At 35.2% G+C, this 13,534-nt stretch overlaps 1 protein-coding gene across 1 annotated transcript in view; it reads left to right on the plus strand.

Moving 5' to 3' along the window:
• Positions 1 to 13,534, plus strand: part of LOC149775803 (proline dehydrogenase 1, mitochondrial-like) — a 156,862-nt gene that overhangs the window by 77,740 nt on the left and 65,588 nt on the right. Inside the window, exons 6-7 of the mRNA XM_089943239.1 lie at positions 9,401 to 9,465; positions 12,922 to 13,109. Of these exons, the coding sequence (XP_089799365.1) occupies positions 9,401 to 9,465; positions 12,922 to 13,109 (253 nt within the window). The remainder of the gene's footprint in view (positions 1 to 9,400; positions 9,466 to 12,921; positions 13,110 to 13,534) is intronic.

Here is a 13,534-nt window from a genome sequence, read left to right on the forward strand (position 1 = left end):
CTAATTATCATATCTGTCTACTGCACATGCTAATTATCATTTCTGTCCACTGCAAATACTAATTATCATTTCTGTCCACTGCAAATACATTCTAATTATCATATCTGTCTACTGCACATGCTAATTATCATTTCTGTCCACTGCAAATACTAATTATCATTTCTGTCCACTGCAAATACATTCTAATTATCATATCTGTCTACTGCACATGCTAATTATCATTTCTGTCCACTGCAAATACTAATTATCATTTCTGTCCACTGCAAATACATTCTAATTATCATATTTGTCTACTGCACATACACATTATCATAAATGTCTGCTGTCCATACTTATTATATCTTTCTACTGCACATACTAATTATCATATCTGTCTACTGCACATACTAATTAGTACATCTGTCTATTGCACATATTAATTATCATGTCTGTCTACTGCACATATTAATTATCATATCTGTCTACTGCACATACTCATTATCATATCTGTCTACTGCACATACTAATTATCATATCTGTCTACTGCACATACTAATTATCATATCTGTCTACTGCACATACTAATTATCATATCTGTCTACTGCACATACTAATTATCATATCTGTCTACTGCACATACTAATTAGTACATCTGTCTATTGCACATATTAATTATCATGTCTGTCTACTGCACATATTAATTATCATATCTGTCTACTGCACATACTCATTATCATATCTGTCTACTGCACATACTAATTATCATATCTGTCTACTGCACATACTAATTATCATATCTGTCTACTGCACATACTAATTATCATATCTGTCTACTGCACATACTAATTAGTACATCTGTCTATTGCACATATTAATTATCATGTCTGTCTACTGCACATATTAATTATCATATCTGTCTACTGCACATACTCATTATCATATCTGTCTACTGCACATACTAATTATCATATCTGTCTACTGCACATACTAATTATCATATCTGTCTACTGCACATACTAATTATCATATCTGTCTACTGCACATACTAATTATCATATCTGTCTACTGCACATACTAATTATCATATCTGTCTACTGCACATACTAATTATCATATCTGTCTACTGCACATACTAATTATCATGTCTGTCTACTGCACATACTCATTATTATATCCATCTACTGCACTTACTAATTATCATATCTGTCTACTTCACATACTTGTTATCATATTTGTCTACTGCACATACTAATTAGTACATCTGTCTATTGCACATATTAATTATCATATCTGTCTACTGCACATACTAATTATCATATCTGTCTACTGCACATACTAATTATCATATCTGTCTACTGCACATACTAATTATCATATCTGTCTACTGCACATACTCATCATATCCATCTACTGCACTTACTAATTATCATGTCTACTGCACATACTTGTTATCATATTTGTCTACTGCACATACTAATTATCATATATGTCTGCTGTGTGTACTAATTATATCTGTCTACTGCCCATACTCATTATCATATCAGTATACTGCCCATATTATCATATCTGTCTACTGTACTTACTAGTTATCATGTCAGTATACTGCCCATACTAATTATCATATATGTCTACTGCACATACTAAATATCATGTCTACTCCACATACTCATCATAGCTTTCTAGTCTGCCTACTCATATCTGTATATTCTGCCTGATCATATTTGTCTGCTCCACCTACACATTATTATAGCTGTTTAACTCACCAACTCATATTTGTCTACTCCACACTCATTTTCACATCTACTCTACCAACTCATTTTCATGTCTGCTCCACCAAGTCTTTACCATATATGGCTACTCCATCAACACATTTTTATATTTGTCTACTCCACTTACCCATTATTATATCTGTGTACACCTGTTTACTATCATATGTCTACTCTACATACTCATCGTATCTGTCTCACTACTCATCACATCTGTCTGCTCATTTTACCTTTCTTATCAAATCTGTCAACTCAACTGATCACATCTGTCTGCTCCACCTACTCATCATCACATCTGTCTGCTCTATCTACTCATCACATCTGTCTGCTCCACCTACTCATTATCACATTGGTCTGCTCCATCTGCTTATTATCACATCGGTCTGCTCCACCTACTCATTATCACATCGGTCTGCTCCATCTACTGATTATCACATCAGTCTGTCTGCTCCATCAACTCATCAGATCAGTTTGCTCCACCTATTCTTTAATACATCGGTCTGCTCCACCCATTCATCACATCTGTCTGCTTCATGTATGCATTGTCATATTCGTCTGCTTCACCTACTCATTATCACATCAGTCTGCTCCACTTACTCATTATCACATTGGTCTGCTCCACCTATTCCTTAACACATCTGTCTGCTCCACCTATGCATTGTCACATCGGTCTGCTCCACCTACTCATTATCACATTGGTCTGCTCCAGCAACTCATTATCACATCTGTCTGCTCCACCTAAGCAATGTCACATCTGTCTGCTCCACCTACTCATTGTCACATCTGTCAGCTCCAGCAACTCGTTATCACTTCTATCTGCTCCACCTACTCCTTGTCACATGTCTGCTCCACCTACTCATTATCACATTGGTCGGCTCCAGCAACTCATTTTCACATCTGTCTGCTCCACCTAAGCAATGTCACATCTGTCTGCTCCACCTACTCATTGTCACATTGGTTTGCTCCACCTGCTCATTATCACATTGGTCTGCTCAAGCAACTCATTATCACACCTGTCTGCTCCACCTAAATAATGTCACATCTGTCTGCTCCACCTACTCATTGTCACATCTGTCTGCTCCAGCAACTCATTATCACATCTGTCTGCTTCACCTACTCATTGTCACTTTGGTCTGCTCCACCTACTCATTGTCACATCAGTCTGCTCCACCTAAATTTGTCACATCTGCCTGTTCCACCTACTTATTGTCACATCTGCCTGCTCCACCTACTCAATGTCACATCTGCCTGCTCCATCATCTCATGTCTGTCTACTCTGTATATTCATCACATCTGTCTATTTTACCCACTTGTTATCATTTGTCTACTTATTATCATTTGTCTACTTATTATCCACATACTCATCACAGTTATCTTCTTTACCTGCTCATTATCACATTTGTCTATTCCACCTACTCCTGTCACATGTGTCTTCTGTCTTCTGTGATTACTCATATCTGATTATCCTGCATACTCATTACCATATCTGTCTACTGCACATGCGATTATCATGATTTCTGTTTGTTTAAAACTTGCAGTTTTCTAAGTATTTTGTAAAAAATGTTATGTGTATGTTGGAGTTTTGTTGTTCTTGTGGGTTTAAAGCCATTTTCCAGCACATTCCAGGCTATACAATGTGACCAGTATAAGTGATGGGGAAGAACCAATGACCCACAGGAAACTACAGCTAAGCTTTCTCACATATCTGTATTGGCTGAGCCCGAGACTTGAACTACGCAGACACAGATGAGATGGCAGTGATCTGTAAATGTTGTTGTTGTTGTTGTTATAGGGTTTAACGCCATTTTTCTGCACAAGATAGGCTATACATGGCAGCCAGTTTTAATGGTTGAGAAAGAACCCGGGAAAACCCCAGAAAGAACCACCGACCCACGAGAAGCTACCGGCAAGCTTTCTCACATATCCACATTGGCCGAGCCCAAGACTCGAACCTACGCAGACAGAGGTGAGATGGCAGTGATCTGTGATGGAGAGCGCTTTAGACCACTCAGGGCCCCTATCTGTAAATGCAAGCATGTTTGAGTTGTAACTACTTCAAATTGTTTATGTTACATAATGAATTCTATTACGGTCCTGCTTTTGGCCACTCATTAGCACAATGGTTCATACCTAGCTGGCAATCAGACTGGTCATCAGCCCCTTGAAATCTGTTATGTGATATTGATAGGCAGGTGCCATTCATGGCAAAAGGATCAATTAAGAGTCAAGCATCAGTGTTTCTGGATACTTAAGGTTCACAATTGCTACAATGCTAATAGTGAGGTGAAAATTAACAGTTTCTGCAGTACCCTAGTATTTATGACTTTTCTAAAGAAAAACCATTCAGAAGAAAGTGAGAATTTAAGATCCACATGTCTGGGTAACCAAATTAAAATTAAGTTCTTCATTATATTTTCCATAGCATAATCAAAAGATGCATTTACATAAAAAATATGAAATTTATGTTACAGATAAAACAAATATCAAATTTTGATATACAAAGAAGTTTCAAAATTTACATAAAATCATATTTGTTTGAATACACAAAATCAGTACTGTCACACCATATCTTCATCATCTGATTGATTGGATTTTAAAATATGACCCAAATAAGTATAACTGTTGACATGTGCAAGAGCTTAATTGTTAAGAAACAAAGAAAGAGGAGATTGTGACTTCAAAGTAGTTGACAGAAACACTATACACACAGATTTTTATGTTTTATATATGATGTTCTCAAGTGTGTAATGTTGACATATCTTTAATAATTTCCTTAAGCCTGTAATAAGAAGACTTACTAATAACATATCAGCAAAACTAAAATTGTTAAGAAATAACACAATTGGTGTAAAATTCTCCCACGTGACACTGATCAAACTTGCAACTTAAATCATCTGTATACAAATTAAATAACAAAGGCAAAAGAACACCTCCCTTCCTTACACCTTTGGTTACATGGAAGGAATTGTTACTGCATGTTCCCAGTGTATATACTACAACTGTTTGCCATACCAGTCAAATAAGACTATAAACTATTGAGTCAGGTATTTGATTGTCGAGCAACCTTTTAAACAATGTTTATTGATTAACCTTATAAAATGCTTTACTAGCATTTAAAAATGGTGCAAACCCAGGGCAACCATGTTCTAGATAATGGTTTATAGTTTCTTTAAAAGCATAGTGGAATAAGTTATATGTTATGTTATAAAACCAAACTGATTATCAGAAATTTTACTTATAGTTCAATACATACTGTACAAATATTTTGAATATAATTGTGAGAGCTGTAGGTGTATAAATATTTTTGTCTGCCAGGTTGACAATTTACTTTTGAATAGTGGGATAATTGTAACTTTTGTGAAATCACCTAGAACAAAGTTGATCAGTAGTAATTTCCTATACTCAAAGCAAACGTATCATAAGATTTAAATTTTTTTGGCAATATGTCACTGCCTTCATCTGCAACTAATGTTGATCATGTGACCTATAATGGCTTTTATCACAAAGCATAAGACTCTTTAAGACAATAGTGTACACAGGTAAGGAAAAACCAGAAAATTTGAACAAATGTGGTGTGGTTTATTATATCAGATGTAATGATTATGAGAATGACTACATCGGGGAAACAGGCGGAATGTTAGAAACAAGGATCAAGGAACACATCAGTAGAGTGTCATCAGTCTTACATGACCACTGTAGCGATATAGGACATTCTATCATTCCCAATCAGTCCAAGGTCATCACATCAGAGGACAAAATATTGAAAAGGAAGGTGAAAGAAGAAATTGAAATAAGAGGCCAACACTCAACAGGGATGAAGAGCTTGAATTTCCATCCATCTACTCTAGTCCCTTTGTATCACATGACCATTATAAGTCACATGATCAACATTCACTGATGAAGGCAGTGAAATATTACTGAAAATATTGACGTCTTAAGATAAGTATGCTCTCAGTACGGGAAATTACTGATGATCATAAATTATTCAGAGCAAGGAAGCAACCTTTTTAGTAGAACAAAGTTATGTTCAAAGAAAAGTCATACAGTTGAATAAAATAATCAATCAAGCTGCAAAGGAATGACTAAAAGAATTAGCTGTCGTGTCACTGACAAAATAGCAAGCTGCCAAGACATAAAAAAATATAACTGAGAGTCTGATAACAGGAAGTAGTCTGGCTCGAAATCATTTTAAACAATAAAGAACGTAATAAAATGTTCAAGTGTACATCTGATCCTGCATTTGACTTGGACACACCCATACTCAAAGATGCATCAGTATGTAATTATCACTATTATTCTTATGATGCACGTGTACCTGGTGTACTTGGAAGAATCGAACTACAAGTTCATGGGACAAGCAGATATTTCTTTATTCTGTTGTCACAAATACAATTTTGTATGACTGATCAATTAACTTTTGAGTTTGTATGTCGAGATAGACAATGAGTGACCAATGGTCAAAATGGCCCAGATAAACACATAAAAGCACTCCATATAAAAAAAAAGATACATTATGTTTTGTCATGAGTTCGAGTGACCTTCAGCAGTAATTCTTGAACATACTGATGTCCAAACAATCGCTCAGCGAGTGTTTGATTAAATTGTTCAATGATTGCCTGATCACAATGTATTGTGTCGTGTCCACATCTAATTTGAACATTGTTACAGCATCAGCAAAGATACTGCATCAAGAACTTCTTTGCCAGGGTCAAGCCATAGTAACTGTGGTCATTGTAGAGGTCTACACTAATAAATTCATTCAAATGTGGCTGAGACTTCAGGTGATGTTTAAGTCGATAATGGTTTCGCTACCTTATACCCAATCGCAATGTCAACGAATGTCAGCATATATTTGTATGTGCAACCTTGTTGTCATCATGCTTTAGTCACAAAGTGTTGTGGGGCAAAGATAAGATATCTGCCTGACGAACTTCATTGGGAGATCTGACATCAGAACCATCCATATTGAATTGTTGTAGGTGGAAGTAGATAAATTTACCATATTGCCTGTTGGGACAACCAATCTGCAGGAACATCACGTATGACACCTGCTGCATCAGTGAGTTTGCTAATTGCCTCTGCCTTTCCAGTATCCTCTTGGACTATAATAAATTGATTCCATAATTAATTATTGGACAATTAATTACCCACCCCATTTACCCAACCCATCACTAGTTTACCACTCAGTGTTCTTATCAACCAGTTAGCAGTGACTCCCTCATATTTTTAATTTTAATTGACTTATACTTGTGAATCAGCTTGACGTCAGTGATATGTCATTGCTGCAGATCTTTAGTTTTATATGTGACATAATGAGCTTGGCATGCTTAATCAGTCTCATTCATTGGAAATTTGCTAGGTTTTGGTCGGTTTCCCATATGTTGTCTGATATCGTCAGGTTCCATGGCTACAATTCACTGAGTGCCACAGCGATATCACCACCTTCCTTGCTGCTGTGCATAGACACAAACTTGTATTTTATTGTAATACAGTATGGGGTAATTCAAATGATAAAAATATAGCAAAACTGGCACATCTTCAAAAAAGAGCATTTCGGCTAATATCAATCCAGAAAGAAAGGAAAATTTAGCTGGTAAGTTAAAAATATTCCCTATTAAAGACCAAATCCATTTGAGAAAAGCCAAATTAATGTACATGATATCCAATAATAGTACTCCTGAATGTTTACAATCACTATTCCAGTACAGAATATCTGGCAGTACTCCCCCCACCTGTGATCCATGTCTACCAAACAGTATAAAATTCCCAAACCAAATAGGGAATTAGTTTTAAAAAAGTTTCCAGTACTCTGGAACTTTGCTCTGGAATAGTACTCCAGTTGAGATTAGAAATGCCCACTGTTTCCATCTTCCAAACCCAATATATCCAGTGGCTTCAGAGATGCAGCTAAAATAAATAAATTCCTTTGTATGAGAGCCTCAAGGTAGATTAGTTCTTAGCTAATTGTGTTACCCTCTTTAAATAAAGTCATTATTATTATTATTTACCGAATTTTGTCAATAGGTTGAACTTTTGTTAAGGAAGAACCTTAATGATGTTCTGGGTAAAAAGTTTAAAAATCAGGATTAATTTAATAAAATAAAATGATTTCCACTTAGCAATTCAAGTTCTCCATCATCTGTGAATACTAAACATTGTGGATGACTTGCACGTAGTAATAATAATTTTAATAGTAATAATAATAATTACATAGTCTGTACACATTACATATAGTGTTTGCAGTTTAATGTTTTTGATATTACAGCACATTAACATATCACTCTGTGTGGTTCTGATTGGTTCAAATAAGGATGTGAAATTCTTGTTGTTGTTGTTGTTGTGGGGTTTAACGCCATTTTTCAGCACATGATAGGCTATACATGGCGGCCAGTATTAATGGTGGAGGAAGAACCTGGGAAAAATCCAGAAAGAACCACCGACCCACGAGAAGCTACTGGCAAGCTTTCTCACATACCCACATTGGCTGAATCTGAGACTTGAACCCACGCAGACAGAGGTGAGATGGCAGTGACAAGCTTTCTGACATACCCACATTCTTGTGTAGTATTCTCTTTACTGATTAGCCACAATCATGGGAAAATTTTCTTTACCCTGCCTTATGGAACCTTTTCTTTTTACTAATACCATGAACATTTTGGCAGCCATTGTTCAAATCAACTGACCAAAGGAAATTGAAATAAAAAGGTCACTTTTTTCAGAAATGACAAATTTACACTCACATAGTTTCATTTCATCATGTATAATAATATATTATCCAATGAAAAATGGCATAAAACCCCAAAGATAACAACAAGCAAAACTAAGGGTGTGGGGGTAGGGGTGAGTTGTATATCTGTAACATGGAGTCCACCCTATATATAAGCATGGTTTAAATATTAGCTTACTGACAGAACTTCATTTAACCACATTATGTTTACCCAGTAACTATGTGATGCAGTTCCAACTCAAAATGAAGTTTATTTATATCTTCTGTTGTCTGCTGTTCCATGTCAAATAATGCAAATATCAGGTCACAAATACATTACAGTAAATATGGAAATTTCTTCTTCCAGTAATCCTCCTTGCACTATTTAGGGTAAACATGTGCTCTAACCGATACTCTATCAAACAATGTGACATAACATGCATTGGAATTCTGTGTTAAAAAATGATTTTGTCTCTGTAAAATGTTCTATTTATTTGGAAGGACACTTGTTCTTTGATTTATAATTTGTAAAAGAAAGTATAATCTGCTTTTAAATGTTAATACTTTTTCAACTTCATTTGGGACTATTTTTTAGGCACAACACATGAAAGGTGCAGCATCTCAGTCATTATTCATTCTTCTTTCTCTCTAAATAATATCCAGTGAAATCAAAACTGAGTGATAAAAAGAATCTCAAACTGGTAATGATTTAATGTTAAATTTATGAAACTCATTGAATAATGTCCAGTGGCTTGCAAAAGCTGGACATTATTCAACTCATTTTCATAAATTCAGTATTAAACACCATTTAAGATCCTCTAATAATCATAATAATAATAATTATTATTATTATTATTATTATTATTATTATTATTATTATTGACATCTATTAGCATCATCATCACCATCATCATCATGATGTCTACATTGCTACCATTTTTGTTAACAGGTGCTACCGATAAAACTGGTTTCTGTGCCATCAAGCTGACTGCTCTAGGAAGACCTTTGCTGTTGGTAAGTCACCAGATGAATGATAATCTTGAAATTAAAGATTTTTCATACAGGGACCAGCTGTGTTTTATATTATACTTACATTTAATGACAGCCCTTGTCTTGAGAGACAGCTTGTTACTGGTAGAAAAGGGGGATTTATGGTAGTCTTACTGGACAGGTTTCAATATGGGAGTGAGGGTACTCTGTTTGGACAGGTTTTACCATATGAGATGGGGAATAACGCTAGTCTGTTCAGACAGGTTTCATCATACAAGATGGGGAGTGAGGGTAGTCTGTTTAGGCAGGTTTCACCATACAAAATGGGGAGTGAGGGTAGTCTGTTTAGACAGGTTTCACAGTACAAGATGGGGAGTGAGGGTAGTCTGTTTAGACAGGTTTCACCGTACAAGATGGGGAGTGAGGGTATTCTGTTTAGACAGGTTTCACCGTACAAGATGGGGAGTGAGGGTAGTCTATTTAGACAGGTTTCACCATACAAGATGGGAAGTGAAGGTAGTCTGTTCAGACAGTTTCACCATACAAGATGGAGAGTGAGGGTAGTCTGTTAAGAGGGGGAGTAAGGGTAGTCAGTTTAGACAGGTTTTACTGTACAAGATGGGGAGTGAGGGTAGTCTCTGGACAGGTTTCCTTATAAGAGGTGGGGGTGAGAGTTGTCTCACTGGACAAGTTTCACATTACAGGAGATTTTAGCAAGCAGTAGCTCACACAGTGTTACCAATGTTTCATGTCCTTCCAATACATTTATACTGAACTTTTTGTTTTTACTCGATACTATTGTTAACTTGTTACATATACAAGGGATTTTTCAATTCAGATTTGTTATGGAACTTTTTATCAAGAAGATGTAGGTCATTTGTGATTTAAGCTTTCTTTTTTGTCGAAGTTTTAGCTGTGAATCTGTACTTAACCAAACATCAGCACTTGCATCATGTCGGTGATGTAGACTGTCCTTCAGAGTATCCCCCATGGATGTAACATTGAGGGTAAAAAAAAACCTTGGTGTCAGAACTGGGGGTCAAGTGAAAAATGTGGGGATCAAGAATGTACTGAAAATTTTTCATCTGATCCATATTTTTTTAGTTTGAAATTAGAAATTGCAACTTGCACTGCACATTCTTTCTCTCTCTTTCTCAAATAAACAAATATGCACAATTAACAAATGAATGCATTGTCCATTCATAGAGTAATTTTATTAGTTCATGTTCATTTTTAGTTCATAGTCATAGTTTTAACAGTATCCTTCATCTTTTATAGCAATATTATAAACCAACATATTACACATATATGAGCCAATACAAAAACCCAAATAAATATTTTTAACCAAATGGCAGTTAATTTACTGTCATAAAATGTGTACTTTCATTGGTTTTATTGTACTTCATCCTAGAACACATTGATGCAAAAATCAAAGAGGCTAATGATTTGTCTTTTTGCAAAGATACAAACCAACAATAACTTCAATGACCCCCACACTTTGTAATCCAAATAACTCATTTCTCTCGGCAAACGTACTGATTTCTTTGTTGTGTAAGAATGCCTTGTGTGATAATGTGTTCCCCAGATATCATGTGGCAAACAACAGATATTTTTAAATTCTTAAGCCATGTCATAAAGGATTATTCACTTTTGCAGTCGTTGAAATCATGCAGTCACACATCACATTGATAGCCACAATGGACGTGTCATATTCCAGTCAAGGGAATTATTTTCTCCATTTTTCATTAAAGTTGCGATCCACCGTTGCTCTGTTTTGTTCTTCTTCTTTCACTTTCTTGGCTAGTGATTGTAAGTGCACATGCACACATGCATGCACACACACACACACACACAAATACACACACACACATCCACTGGACACAGTTGTATATTTTGGTCCTATCTGGCTTTAAGACCAAGTGAGCTTATGATATGGCCCAGTGATCAGCATGGTGTGTTGTGCATGCATTGTTCATTGTCCAAGAACATTTGCCATTTTCAACTTTTTCTGAACAACCACTTTATCAGTTTCAACAAAATTTAGCAGAATGCAGCCTTCGATGGTGTCCTTTTGAATGTGTATAAATGATGCCAATCTCCAAATTTAGCCACTGTTTTAAAGGAAAAAAAGGATAAAACACTCCAAGAATATGACTATATTTGACAGAGAGCATTTGGGCATGAAGACCAGACAAAGAATGCTGACCTGCCATCACAATTTGTGATTGTCAGCTAGGTCAGATTTCCTCTTGAAAACTAGTTTTCATATTTTCAGAAGTCTGATGGCTTTGTAAAGTTTTTTTTTGTTGCCAGTCAACTTGTGAGGAAGTTTCTGATAGTCCTGCTGGCTACAAAGAAATTTATGTAAAATTCTAGGCCAGCAAATGGCTACCATTACTAAAAACAGAAATATTTTTTGATGAATTCTTTCCAAACATCATTGGACCAGTTTAAACAAATTTGGCAGACATCGTTTCAGAATGAAACTTTTGCCATCACCTGCATTAATGAAATGAGAATTTTCATTCTACTTAATTTTACAAGCTGTTTCTTTTACTTGAAAAACATTTAAATGAATTTTTCTCAAACAGCACTATATATAGTTTGATCAAATTTAAAAAAAGAACTTTGTGGTGTTAAGGTCTTCTCATTTTATACAAATAACTCTGATCAAATATAGTAAAAGCAAATAATGCTTCTAACAAAGTTTTTAATAAACAAGCAACATAATTTGAAGAAATTTTGTATGGCATTCTACTCACTCATCAGATCTTTAATTGGACGTCTTGGTGTCTGTCAGCCAGGTGTGCTATCTCCAGCCCACTTGGGACATTCATTTCTTTTTCATAAATGAGCTGTAGACAGTACTGTGATTCTTAATTTTTGAGGTTATTATAATTTTGCAAAAGTAGTCAAATAAACATTGATAGTATCATCATTAGATGCAGTCAATCACACCTTTGATTTTTGGGTCAAGGTTATAGACATAAAAGATGTGTATCAAGGTTTTGGTTAAAGTTTTTCCTTATTTATTGGGTGGAATTTCTTTATATTAGAGATACCTCATGATAGAGAAAAGACAAGTTATGCTGTGGCACTTGCATGACCCTTAGACCTTAGGGTCAAGGTTATGGACAAAAAATTAGCATTACAGTTTGGTTTAAGTTCTTCATATGCTTTTATTATCTGAACCCCTTAATTGATTGATTGATTATTAACTCTTAATGGATGAATTTTTAACCCCTATATTGATTGATTATTTTCATACTTTAGATGTCATACTGGGAAGTTTAAATAATTCATTTTGCTACACACTGAAATTGTTGTGAAAAATGATAATTAATAGATTGGATTTGCATTGCGATTTCAGTCCATGTTTTCATTTAATGTTTTTGAAAGATCTTGAAATTCAGTTAGTCAGGTTTTTTTGAAAGCAGATGTATAGTTTAGATCTATTGTCAGGTATTACTCTAATTTCAGTTACAATTATCCGAGGTCTTGATGTCAATGAGAGGGTTTTTTGACAAGATGTTGAGTTCTGTTGGGGACTTAGCAGTCTCAAAGCTGAGAGAGGAACAGTTTCTGCATGCTCTGGAGACATTAGGAATCCGAATCAGTCGTGATGATTCTAGGATGTGGTTCTCAATCCTGGACATTACTAAAGATGGGTATGTTGCTCAGTCTTGTACTAGGTTAATGCCCATGAGACAGGAGGGTCATTGTTTGAGTTTATGTGTCTGTGTGTAAATCAAAAGCTTTCATGAGAGCTTTTTAACCAGTGTGTGTAATTCAGTAACCCCAGAAATATAGTTCTAATTTATGGGTTTTGAGCTTGTGTTTCATTTTTGTTTTTTTTTAAAGTTTAGACAATTTGGAGCCATAAAAGCACCATTAAAAGGAAAGGCAAACATTAAAAAAATTAGGAAATGTATCAACATCAGTGGAGGAAAGACCATGTACTCGTGCTCTACATATATTAGTTTTTAAAGTTTTGCAGGGAACTTCATATATTTGCTTTTTTACAGTTTCATATACACTTGTATAAATGATACTATCATCTGCTTCAACATTAAAAGGTTCATGTTATTAGTAC

This window comes from Sinohyriopsis cumingii, chromosome 19 (genome assembly GCF_028554795.1).
Source record: "Sinohyriopsis cumingii isolate HCF-2022 chromosome 19, ASM2855479v2, whole genome shotgun sequence".
Taxonomy (NCBI): Eukaryota; Metazoa; Mollusca; class Bivalvia; order Unionida; family Unionidae; genus Sinohyriopsis; species Sinohyriopsis cumingii.